The sequence below is a fragment of the Myotis myotis genome, unplaced genomic scaffold (assembly GCF_014108235.1).
Source record: "Myotis myotis isolate mMyoMyo1 unplaced genomic scaffold, mMyoMyo1.p scaffold_m19_p_3, whole genome shotgun sequence".
NCBI classification, from domain to species: Eukaryota; Metazoa; Chordata; class Mammalia; order Chiroptera; family Vespertilionidae; genus Myotis; species Myotis myotis.
Genome location: NW_023416335.1, coordinates 121645299 through 121663501, shown reverse-complemented (window position 1 = coordinate 121663501; position 18203 = coordinate 121645299). Strand labels below are relative to the sequence as shown.

Genomic DNA, 18203 nt, shown 5'->3' with positions numbered 1-18203 from the left:
CAGTGCACAAAATTTGTGCACTGGTAGTGTCTCAAGTGGCTGCCAGCTGTCTGCCAGGTACTCCCTCCCTTCCCCCCCGGCCACCTACCACCACCACCACCACCAGCTGGGGCCTCCCTTCCTTCCCCTGGCTGGCCCTGCCCCCTGGTTGAACTCCCTGACCAGGGATAATCTGCATACTACGCTTTTGTTATATAGGACTAGAGGCCTGGTGCACAAAATTTGTGCGGGGGGTGGGGGTGGGGTTGGGTCCCTCAGCCCAGCCTGTGCCCTCTTGTGGTCCAGGAGACCTCAGGGGATGTCTGACTGACAGCAGTTGGATATCCTTAGCGCTGCCGCAGAGGTGGAAGAGGCTCCCGCCACTGCTGCTGTGCTTACCAGCTGTGAGCCTGGCTCAGGGCTTCTGCTGAGTGGCACTTCCCCTGTGGGAACGCACTGACCACCATGGGGCAGCTCCTGTGTTGAACATCTGCACCCTGGTGATCAGTGCGCGTCATAGTGACTGGTTGTTCTGCTGTTCAGTCGATTTGCATATTAGCCTTTTATTATATAGGATTATTTTGGATGAGAAAAACAGATTCAGTAAGATTAAGTAACAAGGCAGAAAATGGTAGAGATGGAACTCAAACCAGAATTGTTTGATCCAAAACACTACATCCTTTCTATCATTTATGTCATAGTTCCTAGGAAAGTCCTCAGGGTACAAGTTAGGGTTACTGAGATTCTGGACCTGCCCTGCCCTGTGTGCCCCCATCATAAAACTCTTGTCTCCCTTCCTCAGTGGCTCCACTCTGTAGTATAAATGGAACATCACAATCATGACTGGCTTCTTAAGGAAACTTTTCATGTTGGATCAAGTCCAATCTTCCTTTGGGGTGCCTCATCAATTAAGGCACTAACGTATTATTTATTTATTTAATATGTATTTTTATTGATTTCAGAGAGGAAGGGAGAGGGAGAGATAGAAACATCAATGATGAAAGAGAATCATTGATTGGCTGCCTCCTGCACACCCCCTACTGGGGATCAAGTCTGCAACCTGGTCATGTGCCCTTGACCAGAATTGAACTTGGGGCCCTTCAGTCCACAGGCGGATACTCTATCCACTGAGCCAGGGTCAAAGTATTATTTATTAAATTCTGCAGGTGCTCGATGCATTTTAAGGTTTAGGTCTGCTGGCCCAGGCTGACTTACACATTGTTTTTTCAGGAATCAATACTGGGAAAGTGAGGATATCTACTTCATCTGGGGATGTTGGACCAGGGCTTGTTCTGCTTTGTGAACCTAGAGAAGGTGCTGGAGGGCAAGACCTTGGTCCCTGGGGACACAGGAGAAGGACGGCACATTTTGTTCTAGAGGTTCCAATGGATCTGATGGCCAGATAAGATGAGAACAAGGAACAGCATGTCAGGACAGCAAACAGGAGACAGTCTAGCCAGGGGTGAAGAATGTCAGGCCAGCAGGCCTTATAAGGCCCAAGAAATCATTTGGTCTGACCCTGGCAAGGCATTAGGAGTGAGTTAATTAAATGTTTGACCAAATATAGCTGGCTAATATTTTAAAAATATTTTTTATTGATTTCAGAGAGAAAAGGAGAGGGAGAGATAGAAACATCAATGATGAGAGAGAAATACTGATCTGCTGCTTTCTGCACACCCCACACTGGGGTTTGAGCACACAACCTGGATGTATGCCCTTACTGGGAATTGAATCGTGACCTCCTGGTTCATAGGTCAGTGCTCAACCACTGAGCCATGCCGGCCAGGCCAGACTAATTTTTAAGATGATAATTTTTGTATGGCCCTCGAATGATATAAATATCCAAATGACCCTTGGCATAAAAAAGCTTCCCCACCCCTGGTGTAGACAAATACTGGGGTTACAGATACCCTGAAGTTTCTGTTTTTCTTGGTGTACTGTGGGATTGGCCAGGTTCACGCAAAGGCTCTGGGTTACACAGGTGTACATGATCTCATTTATGGAGGGATTGCATGCTACCTCATGTTGCCCTACCACATCTCTATTCTTCTCTCATCCTAGCTCAAACACTAAACTCCATGTAAGGTTTTAAAGTGTGAAAAAACAAGCCGGTTTTAAAATAATTACCTCTAAATGTAAAGTTAACTAGTTTGAATTATGTTTCTTTTCACTACTGTTTCTAAATTGTCTTCTCTTTTTCCAGCCCTTTGAATGAAATTGTAAAAAAATAAACAAATAAGTAAATTATCCAGCACAACACAGATGAGGATCACCCTGCTTCTGTTACCAAGTGCCCTTGCTTGATCAGTTCTCTTAAATCATATTCTGACCCAGCTCTACATAATGCCTTAGTTTTATCTTCCTCATCACTTGTTCTTGACCTTTCTGTGCCTGGTGGGTGCCTATTTCTGTTTGTTCTGTTTTTGCCATGAAGGTCATGTCATTATGATCACAACTTGGATATCATGCCTTTTGGCTTTTGTCAAGAGAGCCAAATAAAGTTAGAAAGGGAGGAAAGATGAGTCTCCAGAGAAATATTTCATGAATCAAGTCTTTCCATTCCATGCCTCTCCCCACCTTGTGTCAATTACTTTAAGTGCATTGAGTATTAAATTCACAGTAAGTGGAACACAGGACTACGCACTGCAGATCCATGTGGACAGATCCCTGGTTCTCCAAGGAGCGTCCTTGTTCTTGCTAGTGGGATGGTTGGTCATTCTCCACTGGTACCATCTATAGCCCGTCTTGTTTCAGACAAGCACTCTATCAGCATGGGTTTTGGCTTACTCCCCAGAACTGCCTAACCAGTACATCTTCCTGGTTAGATGACATGGATACAGTTGTGTGAGTGGCATATTCTTTACAAAACAGCCAAACAATAGTTTCAATAGAAACCTGCTATGGGAAGGGAGGCATTAAAAGGAAAACATTTCTAGGGAGATTCTTTGTTCATTTCTTCCTCCAAGAGTAGTCAGAAGGTTCCTATCAAGTTCTGTCTGCCTAGGATGCCCAGGTAAGAAACAGGACCTTTAAAGTTCTTCCTATGGGTGAGGCCCAGAGCCACTCACTACATTTGCAGTTGAGGAAATAGGGTCCTCTTGTCCAAGGTCATAGAAACCTCATGGCTGACTTCGGATTTGTTCAAGAGATCTTATATTCCAGGCAGATCTTTCATTAACTTCCAAGGCTTGGTTTCCTCACTTGTAAAATGGGGTGATACTGCCCTGGCCAGGTAGCTCAGTTGGTTAGGGTATCATCCCAATAAGCCAAGGTTGTGGGTTCAATCCCCCATCAGAGCATGTAATCAACCAATGAATATGTAAGTAGAATAAGTCAATGTTTTTTCCTCTCAAATCAATTTAAAAAAAAAGGTAATACCTCCTTTGTAGGATGGTTGCAGGGATTAAGATTAACTCACATGAGGCTCTTGGCTTAGTTCTAGGATTACATCATGTTAACTAGGGTTACCTATTGTTGGCTGCAGGGAGGGCCATGTCTAATCTTGAAATACCAAAAAGACCGAGACACAAACTCCAGGCCCTAGGACTATGACATGAATCTAGCAAGAGGGAAAGTGGTGATACTAGGAAACTAAAATGCCCAAATTTTAATTCTGGCTCCAGCACCAGCCATACTATATGACTAGGTGAAACTTTTCACACATAAGTTCACCTTCAATAGTAAAAGTATGAAGAACATTCTGGAAGGAACTGTACAGGCCTGTGGGTAGGGAGACTAGCTCTGTCACTGTGTAGGAATTACTCAGCAGCCTGCACAGGAGAGGATAGGGGCATAGATGTAGGCTTTGGCCTGCAGCCAGGTCAGCATAACTGCCTTGTGCCCCTGGCTTCTCCGGGCCCCATGCTGTATGAGTGAAGGGTCAAACGTTTTTTCCCGTTAGGCACAGGAAAGCTGGGAAACAGGCCTGAGTGCCTGTGTTCCCTGGCTTGAGGACTGTTCTTCCCTCTTAATTGTGTAAAAGGTGTCTGATAGGTATGACTTCAGGATTTTCCCTTAAGAAACCAAGGAAGCTTGTGCTTTCTATGTTAGGTGGAAATAGCTAAATCTAACTTCAAAATAAACACAAGTGGTCCCTGTATTTTAAAGTTCATATTTCCTTGTTCCTCAGTGTTTGGGAAGACAACCAGAGTTGGCAAAACTGCCAGTCTGCTTGGGGCGGGGGGGGCTGGAAACCTATGGCAAGGTCTCAGCATAGGCCCTGGTCGGAGCCTATACAGTACCCAGGAGGCCCTGCATGGCAGTGTTGTACCTGCTCAACTACAGCTGCTCTATCAGATGCTGCATTTCAAGCAGGGCTGGGGATGTGACGGGTGACTCTGTCAATTTTTTAAAAAAATTTTTATTTTTTACAGAGAGGAAGGGAGAGGATAGAGAGTTAGAAACATCGATGAGAGAGAAACATCGATCAGCTGCCTGCTGCACACCCCCTACTGGGGATGTGCCTGCAACCCAGGTACATGCCCTTGACTGGAATCGAACCTGGGACCTTTCAGTCCCCAGGCTGATGCTCTATCCACTGAGTCAAACTGGTTAGGGCAACTCTGTCAATTTTACTGCCATAATGTAGCCCACCCATGCCCACCCTCTGAGGCCAAAACAAAAAGGACTGCCTGACACCCAGGTTTTATTGTTTCCACTTTATTGCTCAAGTGTAGAACTTGAGGTGAGCCTGGACCTTCAGCAACGTGCAGAGAAGAGGCTGAGGGGGGTGGGGATGGGGACACAACCTGGTTGAGAAGAGAAATAGGTTGGAGAGGAAAATACTGGAAGGGGATACAGGGGGTGGTCACCATGACACCAGAAGACAGCATCAACCACACCATCTGGGTGAGGAAGGGAATGGAGAAGTAATGGGCACAACAGTGGTTTTTCCCATGCCCCTAGCACCCACATGGAGTTTACATGTTTGGAAATGGACAGGGAGGAGGAAAGGGGGAGGAAAATGGCTGCCCAAGGAGGTATCCTCTCCACCCTGATTTCACATCCAACCCCACATCCCTACTAACATCCTTCTACCATTTGAAAAACAGGCATAGCAAAAAGAAGCAAAATAAATTAACATTCTGATGTGTGTGTGGACATCCATTCATATGTAATGGGAGAAGGAGGAGGGGAAGAGGGGATGAAAACACCTAAAATGATACCCCACCTCAACCCCCCAGTCTGCTCCTCCTTTCCCCCTTCCCCCAAAGCCATCATCCAACCAGATAGAAAAATAAAGGTCTAATTCACTCAAATTTCTTCAGTTTTTACAAAACAAACAGGGTGGAGCAGAGAAGGGAGCAGGGGAAGCAGGCAGCTGCAGAAATAGGGCTGGGAGAGGCTATGCTTCCGTCTCCACCTGAGGTTGGCTCCCTGCCACATCCTTTGGCTCGTCCTTCATCTCTGCATCAGTGTGCCGGTCTCCTGCAGCTATTGCTGCCTTGGCCTGCAGAAAGAAAGAGGATGAATTCCAGCTCTCATTTAGCTAGTCACCTGATGAGAAGGCTGACTTTTATTTCATGTCCTCAACTCTTGCCTGCCTGCACTCATCTGGTCTGGTGCCACACACCTAGCACCCTGTCACCATGTATATAGTCTGTACCCACAAATACTCATTCCCTAAGTAAAAACACATATACATTAACTTCTAGCAGAATTACATCAACACAATTCCCTTTCTAGATATGTCCTAAAGATACACCTGCACAAAACTATGAATTTATAAAATCATTCACTGCAATACTGTTTAGTCTGTACTTGTCCACCATGGTAGCTACTACATGTGGCTACTGAGCACTTTAAATTGGCTAGTTCAAATTGATGTGTTTTAAGTCTAACATACATATTGGATTTTGATGACTTAGTTTGAAAATATATAAATGCAATTTTTAAACATGTTTAATATTTAGATAAATTGGGTCAACGAAATAGTATTAAAATTAATTTCACCAGTTTCTTTTTAACATAGCTAATGGAAAATTTAAAAATTATTTATGGCCTGCATATTTCTACAGGACAATGCTGGTCTAGAACACCGAAGACTAGAGACAGGGAGTGGGGTAAGTGAGATATGATGTATCTATGCAATGGTATACTATATAAGCATAAGGAAGAATGTGAAAGCTCTTTTGGCTGTAGATATAAAGTAAGTATTCAGGTATGATGATAAGAAAGCATAGTACAGAAAATAGAGCATGTTACTTTTTATTAGGAAAAAGGGAGAAAACATAAATGTATCTGGTTGTACATGTACTCAACATACTGGAACGATACAAGAACTGGTAATATCAGTTGCTTTTGGATGGTGGGAGGCTTTTTACTACACATTCTTTTGTACAATTTGAACAATGTAAATGTATTACTATTTTAAAATAGATGTTTAAAACCTGTGTTTTAAAAAGGCAGAGAGAACTTATGTTGGAAAGCACACTCAGCAAACAACTCCTGACCTCTAAGGCCTGCAAGTGGGTTTCCAGCCCTGACCAATGAGGAATGCTGGCCCTGACAGCAGGGGTTTTCACTGAGGAACACCCACACTATTGCTCCAGGGATGAGGGCCACTTCTGGTTGCCAGAACTGGCACAGACAATCACAAAGAGCCCACAACAGCTGGGTTGGGCAGAGGGACGCGAGGAAATGAGATGGGCAAATACAGACATTACTCGTCCCTGTGTCTGTCCTGATCCTCACCTTGTTCTCTTCCTCAGCGAGCCTCTCAAACATATTGGCATAGAGCTTCTTCTCCCGTGCAAGCTGCTTGCGGATCCGCTGATGGCAGACAGCCAGCTGGGCCTTAGCGGCTTTGTTGCTGGGGTAGAGCTGCAGGACCTTCTGGAAGTCAGCCCGTGCCAAGTCAAAGTCATTCACTGCCAGGTGGGCCTCTCCCCGGCGGAAAAGGCCCTTCTCATTGTTGCTCTCCAGCTCCAAGGCCTAATGATGAGGGAGGAAGCAACAGTGAGACCTCAGCTACTGTAGCTTATCTGGCTAAGACTGGGTTCCAGAGGATGATGGAGAATGGAAACCGCTGGCTCTACTCCAGAAAGAATGAGTCTTGGAGCATTAAATGGAAAAGACCAAGGTCTAGGGAAGAACCTCATTTAGTCCAAGAGGCAGAGAGGGAAGAGAGGTCTTCAGATGGGAGAAGGACTTCTGACAACATTTCCATTCTCTTTAGAATAAAGCAAGTATGTAAGAGGGAAAAGCTAAGAACCAGGGTGAACAAAACACTTAAGCAGCTCTTACCATCCAGTGTTTCCTTCCATCTCTGGGTCAACTGCCTCCCACCACTGAAGCCAAGGCACTTGCTTCTCCTATCTCCTGCCTCTGGGCCCTTAATCTCTGAGCTCCCAATGTTCCACCCTGCTTACTCCTACCCTAGTCACTGAGGGCAAGATTCAGACATGCTGGCAGCTCACCCCAACCTTGCCTGTGAATGTTGCTCCCATGCCTGATTTAAAGGGGCCTCACCTTGTTACAGCTTTCAATGGCAGCTGTGAAGGCCTGTAGTTTCAGATGACACATGGCCAGGTTGAGATGGGAGGCCAGCCGAAGGGCCCGTGCCTTTTGTGCTTCCTCATCAGAGAAACTGGACTCGTATTCCAGCCAGGACACAATCTTCTTGTATTGCAGCAAAGCTTGCTTGTACTTGCCTTCCTAGAATGGGAAGGAGGTTCAGGCATACAGCACAGGTCCAGTGGCATCAGGCTGTCATACCTGGCAGACACCAGTGGGCCTCTGGGCCTAAGAGAGTCCTGCCCACCCATGACCCGCCCCCCGCCAGCAAGACCAGCTGGCTCAGATACACTCAGTGAAGACTGCAGGTGCCACTTGTCTACTCCCTGCCAGAAGATGACCTCAGCCATCGGGGGAAGGGTATCCTCTGGACCATGGCTGCCGGCTCACCTTGAAGTACACAGTGCCCCGCTCTTTCACTATGGTGCTTTGTTCCAGCTTCTCCTCTGAATTCATCTCCCAAGACTCCTTGGCCTGCCGTCCCCCAAGGAAGAAACACAACTGTCAGTTACCCCAGAGAATCACTTGCAGGGTGGGAACTGACTCCAGGATAGGGAAGGCCTTGAGTAAACTCACCTTCTCAAAACTCTTGAGCTGGATTTCATATTTCAGGTCAGCATTTGGTGGGATTTGGAACTTTTCTTTCCCAACACTGCCAAAAGCATAGCTGTGGGGACAAAAACAAAACAAACAAAAAAAGCTCTAGGTTATCTCAGCAACATTTAACCTGCTCCACGAAAAAGGCTTTATTATCTGTTTCCTGGAAGTACCTCCCCATCCCTTGAAACCTGGTTCAAATGTTTCCTATTTAGCCAAATCTTCCCTGACATCTTTACACAATCAGTTGGTCTCTTAGTATCTTACATACCCTTGGAATAACTCATACTACATACTGGCATGATTACAAATTTAAATGGCATCTCACTGAAAAATGAGTCAATAGATGGCAGGAACAATGCCTCTCAATACCTAGGAATTTCTAGCATTGTGTCTGGCACAGAGTAGGTGTGTTTCAATAAATGTCATTTATGAGTGAAGGAATTCATGGGAGATGGAAATCTTGATGTCAGTAGAGAGAGTTGCCCTAGCTGGTTAGGCTCAGTGGATAGAGCACTGAACTGCAGACTGGAAGGTCCCAGGTTCGATTCCAGTCAAGGGGACATGCTCGAGTTGCGGGCTTGATCCCCAGTAGGCCCCCTGGCTGCAGGAGGCAGCCAGTCAATGATACTCTCTCATCATTGATGTTTCCATCTCTCACTCTCTTCCTATCTGAAATCAATTAAAAAAAAATATATATATATATATATATATAAAGAAGAGAGAGAGCCTGTAGCAGCCATGAGCCATGACTGAAAAGATTACGTTCTGATCCAAGGAGATGTGGACAATTGTGGCCACATTCCTAAATACAGCAAAGAGATCATAATGGCCTATGTTTGGTGTGCCCAGAGGCATCGTGAACACTAATGAAGCTGTGGGGGTAGTGAACACATGCAGAGGAAAGGATACACATGGCCAGTTATACGACTCACTGTGGACATGTAGATCTCTGACCTTGGTTCACCCACCTGCTCTACAAAGTGCCCATTCCTCACCTGGGCTTGAGGTGCACAATGGAATGTTCTCCTTTTTCCATGTGCTGAATGGCTTTCTCCAGCCCACAAGGCAGATCCAGACTCTCACCCTCGCCGATCTCAAAGTGGAGCTCCCGCTGATCAAAAATCTGGTCCTTGTAGTACCCTTCCAGTGCGACTGGCATGCAAGAGAGGCAATGTACCAGGTGTGTGAGTGGGCAGGTGATTGAAGAAGGATGCTATGAGCCTAACTCTATTACCGCATCACTTCTTGCCCCCAAGATGCCCTGGCTGTGTTCTCAGACTTAGGGGATAATTAAGAAGATATGTCCAATTGTCATTTTATAGACAAGAAAAAAGGATCAGGGAAAGGAAGTGACTTGCCCAAAGCCACCCAGAGACTAAGTATCAGAAACCAAATTAAAACCAGACTACCGTCTCACCCTCTACAATAGCACCCTCATTGGGCTTGGCATAGCCTTCGCCCCGAGTCCGTATTCTCCGGATGATTCCACCATCTTCCTCTTCTGTCAGGTCCTCTCCCTTGAACTCAAATAACTCCACCTGTGGGGAAAGATGTAAGGTGACACAACTCCTTTCAGCACTAACTCATCAACAGTGATATACAACTTTTATTCAGAAGAGTCCCTAGTAACTGCTAGACTAGGTCAGCCACACTAGGAGTGGACAAAGTGACACTTTTGCTTAGTTGTCAAGATCTGCTCTAGGTGTTAACTTTGGTAGAGGCAGGCCGCAGAGATTAACCTGAGATCAATCTATTTACTACCTGCTCCACATAGTAAGGATATGTTCCAGACAATCCTAACTTGGTTAATTGAGATGCCCAATCTGACAGGCATTAGAAATGACCCAACATCTCCCAGTAATTTTCTGAACATTCTCCAAGTGTTAGTGGCCATTAGGGCTCAACTACCTTCAGACTGAATGGTGTCAAGTGAAAATGTCCCTCACTATCTTGACTCATGGAGGGAGGCATCTCTCCCCACCTCTGATCTCTAGGCGCCAATTCTATACTGTCATTTATAACTGCATGCAGATTCTGACCTCCAGACTCCTTTCAGTTAAAGTTATACCCCATCTCCTATGGGCACTGCTTTTGAGATAAACATGTCTCAACCCATTATCCTGCTTCGAGTTTGAAAAGGGATTCGTGGCCACCTCTTCCCACCTGAAATCTCCATCACAGCCCACATTCTGGTAGCAGTAAGCTATGTGCATTTCTCTTCTCCCCTTAAAGGCCAGGCCCTCAGGTTTGGCTACATTGTCTCTAAGCAGCAGGAAGGACTGGAGGGCAGCCAGACCCTGAGCTGAGATAACGCTGGCTCTTTGCCTTGCTCTCTGGCCGGACATTTACCTCAAACACAAGTGTGGCATTGGAAGGGATCTTCGGAGGGCTACCTGCCAACCCGTAGGCATAGTCTGGTTTGCAGGTGATGTGACATACTTCTCCCACCTTCATGGTTGCTACAGCAATGTCCCAAGCCTTGATGACCTCCCCTGTAGGTACAGAGAGCAAACAGGTCCTCCTTGGTAGGGACGTGACTCAGGGCTCAGTGGCCTCAGAATACCATGTCCAAGGGGAAGCTGGACAATCTTTTGAAATGGGACCAGAAAGGTAGAAAACCTGGTTGCAACCAGTGCTGTCGTCCCAGGCCTCTTAAAACAAACAAACAAAAAGACAACAACACACACTCAACTCTAGAACAAAGGTGTTTAAGAAACAGAGTGGTTCACTCCTGAAGAGGAAGTGAGGTATTCAGAGGTGATCAGGGAAAAGAGAGAGGAATCAATACAGTTACAGGACAGTGGAAGAAAAAGGAGTAACAATAACAACAAAATCAACAGTCTGTAATATACCATTCCTCCTTAAGCTTCTGAAAATATGTTTTCCACTCGTAACAGCTTACACCCTCCTCAAAGCCTATCTACCAAGCCTAGGTTTTGCCTACCTTTTCCCAGGTCAAAGGAGAATTTGTCTTTGCGGTCCAGACTGGAGTCAAACTTGGTACCGTCTAATAGCCAGCCAGTGTAGTGAACGAAGACTCGGTCCCCAATCATGGGCATCTCTGTGCCCATGCCCTCTCGCTTGATGACCTGGGAGGAAGGGGGAGAAGGTGAATCCCCAGAGATGGGGGTAGAAAGAAGCAAAAAACTGCCTGCACACCCCTGACAGGAACATAGAGAAGGTCTTCTGCCTCCTTATAAATAGATTCAAAGGACCAATCCTCAAAGGATTCTGATACCAAGCTTGGCTAGAAGCCAACTGACCTCCCAATCTTTCTTGAGGTGTGATATGACTTGGTTTGAAAAACTGGAGACACTCAAACTCTCTAAATCTTATTTGTAAAGTAGTGATGATAATCCCTTTCTGAGTTGTTGGAGGATTAAATTGGTAAAATTTATAGCAGCAGCAAAGAAGTATTTATGCTCTGTTTTCTCATTCTTTCTAAATGCCAGTGACCATCAGATCAAGGTCTGATTTGGATATAAGGAGAGGAATATGAGAAATGAAAAGTCCAAAAGATAAAAAGGAATATACCAGACTAGAGGCCTGGCGCACGAAATTTGTGCATGGGCACAGTCCCTAGGCCTGGCCTGCGATCAGGGCCATCTTCCCAGGCTGCTGGCAACTGGCCCCACTCCCCGCCGCCATCCACTCCTGGTTCCCTGGCTGCCATCAGGTGATTGGAGCCTGCTGGCTGGGGAAAAGGACTGAGGGGGTGGCCGGCAGGCCCAGATCAGGCCTATGGGCTGGGGGCAGCTCCTGCGTTGAGCATTTGCCCTCTGGTGGTCAGTGTGCATCATAGCGACTGGTTGTTCTATCGACTGGTCAATTTGCATATTACCCTTTTATTATATAGGATTACATATGAGCACAGGTGTCAGGCCCTAAACTGTGACTCAGAACATGCGCATTCCAAACTGGTAGGCTGGTTTAAGTCCTCCATTTCTGGGCTAAGGGTATTTCCCAGGAATTTATAAGTCTCTGCTTCTCTTCCTTAGCATTTAGAAAAGGTCCCTCCATGGGCAACCTGGTAGGTGTTTTCATTGTCCTCTTAAGGAAAATTTCCAAGATAGAATGGACAAGGGATTAGGAGTAGAAAAACTAAGGGAAAGGAGTGGAGGATAAAAGGGGAACTGACCCTTCCTTGTAGAAATCACCAGGACACTGGAGAGATAAGGGGAAGCCACATGCCCATTGGGAGAGCAGCTTGAGATTCCAAGATCTAGAATGCATTTCTGGACTAGGTAGGGGCTGGGCTCCTGGAGGTTTGTCCAGGAGCACGCGCGCGCGCGTACACACACACACACACACACACACACACACACACACGTGGCGTTAGGCGGTGGGCATGAGATCCGGGCTAGGATTTCGCTATCCTGGACTCCGCAGAACCTGCTCTGAACCACCGGTGGTTGTCCTGACCCAGGTCAAGTTGCCTTGCTCCCCGAGTCCCTGACACCTCCCCCTTTACTCGGGCTATTTGCAGTTGGCGGTTACACTGCACCAGGCTCCCAAGCAAAGCACCTCCTCTCGGCACCACACCCCACACCCCAAGCCCCAAATCAGGAAAGGCGGGGGATCCGAGGTGGGAGGGGAACTACAGGTCCCGGCATGCACCGCTCCCTGGTTTTCCCGAGGCTTGCGGGAGGGGGACAGCATGGCTGAGCGGGTGACCTAGCTAAGTCCCAACCTTTAGAAAGGGGTTAATGAGAGGGCGGAGGGCGCCAGAACCTTCCTCGCGGCCAGGCCCGGGCACTAAGTTGCACAGAAGCCTCTCGGTCAGGAAATAACTCTTGTAACCCGCTTCAAGTCCCCGCTAACTAATTGCTAGCGCTAGTAGGCGAGTTCTCGCACCACCACCGACGAAGGCGGCCATAGGCCTTCCCGGCTGCTGCAGGCAGGGAAGGAGCTAGAAATGAGGTGAGGGAGGGGCGGCGTGGCGGAGGCCCCCCGGGCGCACGCTGCCCAGGGCCCCTGAGCTTCTGCTCGCGTGCACCGCCGCGCCCCATTCCTCCCGCTTCTCCCCGCCCCCTCCCCGCGGCACGCGCACGCCGGAGTTGGCGCTGCAGGGTCGGGGGCCTGAGCCCCGACTACAGGCTTCCAAGGGGGCCGGAAAATGGGCCAGGGCAGGGCCGCGCACCTAGGCCACCCCCTTCCGAGCCCGCGGCCGCCTTCTCACTCCAAACTACGCAGCCCAGTCCAGGAAGGCGTTGCAACCAGTCGGTGGCTGCACGACCACTCAACGACTGTCGGGAGAGGCTGCAGGGGCGGCCGTCCCCTCCCCTCCGCCCCCTGTGCCCCCTGTGCCCGGCCGGGGGCTTCCAGGCGCGGTGGGAGGGCGGCTGCGAGGGGGCTCGGCGGCCCCCGGCGGCCCCGGTTCCCCGGCGCCTCCCGCCCTCACCTTCAGCACGCCTTCATCCTGCTTGGGGCTGATGTCCACTCCTTCGATTCGCAGCGGCGCGGACGGCGCCCCGCTCTCGGCCGCCTTCATCTCCTCGGCGGTCATAGCCGCTCCGTGCGCCGTTTACTCAGGGAGCCGGGTCTTGGGCGCGCGCCAAACCCTCTCGGCCGCCGGCCTGTCTGCACGGGGCTGCGGGCGCCGCCTCGCGGGCTCCGACCTGCGATCTGGTCTGTGGCGCGAGCCCTCCGCCTCCTGCGCTCGCGGGTCGCAGCGAGTCCGGCGGGGGAGCGGGAGGAGGTGGGTACCGAGCGGCCGCTGGAGCGATTGGTCCCACCTCACCGCGGAGGGAGGGGCTGGGAGGAGCCGGGGCGGGAGCGAGAGACGAAGCGGTGGGGGTGGAGAAGTTTCTGGAGACGGCGGCGGCGGAGCCGGTTCCAGTGCTGTGGGCGCAGTTTCCTCCTGCTGGCGGCCGGGTCCGCGGCCCCTACTCCTGGGACCCTCGGGCTCTGGGGACCGGCCTTCCCCCAGCCACACGCTCTCCCTCGGCCTCCCTCGGCCGCTTCCCGATCTAACCGGATTCTTCCAGAGCCTTCTCGATGCCCCTACATCACTCAGTCCCTAGCCTGCCACCCAGATCCATCCTGTACTCTGCAGCCCGCCGCGCGGTGTGTGCAGAGCTGCGTAGCGGCTGTGAGTGGCAGCGCGTCGGTCTCCCCGGGACCGTAGGCGCGCATATTCATAAATGCCGACCGTAAACACTAGACGGCATGGCCTCTCCGTGCTCACTGGGCGTGCACGCTTAACGAAATGGGGAGCACGTCAGGGAGGTAAGCGGGGGAGTGGCCGGGAATAAGCAGCGCTTACCACAAATGCACAGAATTGGGCGAGAGCAGCCTCGACTTCCCCAGAGCCCGGAAGATGTGCGGCCTTCAGTTCTTCAAACCGCGTGGAGTAGCCGATTTGCAAGAAATGACCCGCTGAGCTAAGGATTCTTACACCGGGGCCGTATTTAATGGTCTGTCCGGGACAATAATAAAACTGCTCTTTTGGTTAATACTTAAAAACAGAAATGGTTTCAGCTCACGAAAAAAGTCATTCCATTTTACGAAAGACCTGTGGCAAGGTATATTTTCTCAATACTTGATTCCCAAGTGTTTATCAACTGCCTGTGGAGTGCAGAGCACCTGTGTGGTGGGTCAAAGCTCTGCAATACCTAGTTACCCAAACAATAGCTTTTCGACCAAAAGATCCTTCTGGAGAGGGTCTTAATTTTGCTCAGAACTTAACCCGTTTATCTTTTATTGAGTGCTTATTTTTAAATTATTTTAAATCCTCACTCGAGGATATTTTTTCCATTGATTTTTAGGGTGGACCGGAGGGGGAGAGACAGAGAGAAACATCTAATGTGAGAGATGTACATGGGTAGGTTGCCTCCCGCTTGAGCCCCGATGGGGCAGAGGATGGAGCCTGCAACTGAGGTATGTGCCCTTGACCGGAATCGAACCCAAGACCTTCAGTCCACTGGCCAGTGCTCTGTCTACTGAGCCAAACCAGCTAGGGCTTAATCCCAGTTTACTGTTGCCTGGTGAGTGATATAAAATAATCATTGGCTATTATGAATTTGTATTCCAATAATAATAATAAAACTTTATTTTAAGCCCTGGCTCTGGACCTGGCACTTGGCTATTGTACACAAACTGTCCCATTTAGATAGGTAATCAAAAAGGCAGTTACAGATAAAATTTCAGTAACTTAATGTAATTTAATAATTCATCATAGTTCTTCCTGATCAAACTTTACTGGAAAGAGATGCAGAAGAAATGAAACTGTCTTCTCCAGCAATTTACAGCAAATGAGTTTAGCCACAACTATAACATTTCTTATTAGATGACTGAGGAGACCCTGGGAGGATACTGGGGGAGAAGGTTGACTCACTAGGGGTAAATCTATTTATTTTCTACACTTTCCTTAGTAGGGTAAGAAGGAAGTAACAGTGCCCCAACCCTCTAAGACTCCAGGAGACAGGGAAGGAGGGCAGGGTGCTTGGCTTGCCGGTTTGGCAGTTATTTTGTTGTTGGCTTATGAACCTGCTTATTCTCAACATGTGCTGGTTTCTTTCAATGCTAGGGCCACTGGGTTTATTTGGAAGAACAAGTTAGGGTAGAAGAGAAAAGTTCACTTTTAAATTAATGCTTTTCTGAACATATTTCTTCATTGGAAGCAAATAGCATAAGTCTGTGTCTTTTACTTCCTGTCAGCACGCATTAATCAAGTACTTAAGCTGTGCTTGTCATTGTATAAACACACAATAGCAGTAGAACGAGCATATGCATTGGGTCGCCCATGTACTAACCATTTGATTTGGGGCAGGTTATGGGGATAGTAACATCTGTTGATGAGAGTAGTTGTGATGGTTAAAGAGGAAGAAACGTATGTCAGCTCTCTAGCATGGTGTGTTAAGTGCAATGGTGGAGATGGGAACAAAGTGCTAAGAATGCAAAAATCTGTAAGAGAGGGGAAAGACAAGATTGGAGGGGAAGGGGAAGGATAAGAGGGAAAGGTTTCTAGCAAAAAAGTTCTTTCCCCATTCAGTGAGTGAGTAGATGCAGGGGCTGGGAGATGGGATGGGGAGTGAGGGGCAGTAGGCGTTGGGTTCTTCAATATCAGAGCAGGACCTTATTGTTTCTAGATTTTTTTTTCTGGTTATTTATATTATATTCTTCCAATTGTAAAATTTAACACATATTCAGTGTAGAACGTGTACAGATGTTCTGTACTCTCCCTCCTCTTCCTAACCCCTTCCTCCCACCCACTGTTTGAATTACTTTTCTCATCAAAGATATTTAACAATGTAATTATTTCCATTCAGTATCATTCAGTCATGTAAAATCCTTCCGAAAATTTCCCCTTTTGCTGGAGAAAGAGAGCACACTTAAAAAAAATCATCCACCATACTCTGCAGATGACTCATGCTACGGTTAGAAATTTTATTGCCAAAATGAGCCATCCTGAGCTCATCTTCCTAATGCAAGGGCCATCTTTCACACATGAAAACCCCTTGTTTTTTAAAGTTGCTATTTTTTCTTCTTAGACTGCCAGTGCTATTAAATATTTAAAAAAATATATAATATTTGGATCGTTTAAAAAATGAGAGATAAGAATGTGTGTATGTATATACATGTACACACATGTTATGTAACATACCAATGTAATAAACCTTGGTAATATACCACCCAAGCTAGGAATTAGAACATTACCATTATGATTTAGGTAAAAAATGTAATACCAAAGCACTGGCTGGTGTGGCTCAGTTAGTTGGAGCATTGTCCAATACATTAAAAAATGAGGAGTTGGATTTCTGTTCAGGGCACATATCCAAAACTATTTCTTTTCCAATTTGGATGCCTTTTATTTCCTCTTTTTGTCTCATTACTATGGCTAGCACTTCTAGTACGATGTCAAACAGGAGTGGTGAAAGTGGGCATCCCTGTCTTGTTCCTGTTCTTAGAGGAAATGGTTTTAGTTTTTGCCCATTGACTATGACGTTGGCTGTAGGTTTGTCATATATGACCTTTATCATGTTGAGATGTGCTCCCTCTCTTTGCTGAGAGTTTTTACCAAAAATGGGTGTTGGATTTTGTCAAAGGCTTTCTCTGTGTCTATTGATATGACCATGTGATTTTTGTCTTTCAATTTGTTTATGTAATGTGTCACATTTATTGATTTGTGAATATTGTACCAGCCTTGCATCCCTGGAATAAATCCCACTTGATCCTGGTGTATGATCTTTTAAATATATTGCTGGATCTGATTTGCTAATATTTGTTGAGGATTTTAGCATCTATGTTCATCAGGAATATTGGCCTGTAATTCTCTTTCTTTATAGTGTCTTTATCTGGTTTTGGAATTAGGATAATGGTAGCCTCAAAAAAAGAGTTTAGAAGTGTTCATTCCTCTTGGATTTTCTGAAATAGTTTGAGGAGTATAGACGTTAGTTCCCCTTTGAATGTTTGGTAAAACTCCCTTGTGAAGCTGTCTGGACCTAGGCTTTTGTTTGGTGGGAGTTTTTATTTTTATTAAATTATTTATTTATTTATTATTATTTTTTTTGGGTGGGAGTTTTTTGATTGCTGCTCAATTTCATCAATTGTTATTGGCCTATTCAGTTTTTCTGATTCTTCCTGATTCAGTTTTGGGAGATTATATTTTTCTAGGAATTTGTCCATTTCATTCACATTGTCCAGCTTGTTGGCATTTAGTTGTTCACAGTATTTTCTTACAATCCTTTGTATTTCTGTGGTGTCAGTGGTTACTTCTCCACTTTCGTTTCTGATTTTATTTATTTGTGTCCTCTCTCTTTGTTTCTTGATGAGTCTGGCTAACAGTTTATCAATTTTGTTTATCCTTTCAAATAACCAGCTCCTGGTTTCATTGATTTTTTTTGGTATTTATTTATTTATTTTAGTCTCTATGTTATTTATTTCTGCTCTAATCTTTATTATTTCCTTCCTTCTACTTACTCTGGGCTTTTCTTTTTGTTCTCTTTCTAGTTTTTTAAGTTGTAGGGTTACATAGTTTATTGCTGATTTTTCTTGTTTTTTGAGGTACGCCTGTTGTGCTATGCACTTTCCTCAGGACTGCTTTTACTGTGTCCCAGAGATTTTGGGTTGTTGTGTGTTCATTGTCATTTGTTTCCAGGAAGTTTTTG

At 46.7% G+C, this 18203-nt stretch overlaps 1 protein-coding gene across 1 annotated transcript; it reads right to left on the bottom strand.

The window, feature by feature from the left end:
* Window positions 1-4622: 4622 nt before the first annotated feature.
* Window positions 4623-14196, bottom strand: FKBP4 (FKBP prolyl isomerase 4). Its single transcript, XM_036299202.1, has 10 exons — window positions 13496-14196; window positions 11039-11183; window positions 10444-10586; window positions 9512-9632; window positions 9090-9246; window positions 8071-8161; window positions 7885-7968; window positions 7450-7635; window positions 6673-6912; window positions 4623-5428 (listed from the first exon to the last, which is right to left on the bottom strand). Exons 1-10 carry the CDS (start codon window positions 13598-13600, stop codon window positions 5324-5326), a joined length of 1377 nt encoding a protein of 458 aa, XP_036155095.1. The 5' UTR covers window positions 13601-14196; the 3' UTR covers window positions 4623-5323.
* Between the last annotated feature and the right edge of the window lie 4007 nt (window positions 14197-18203).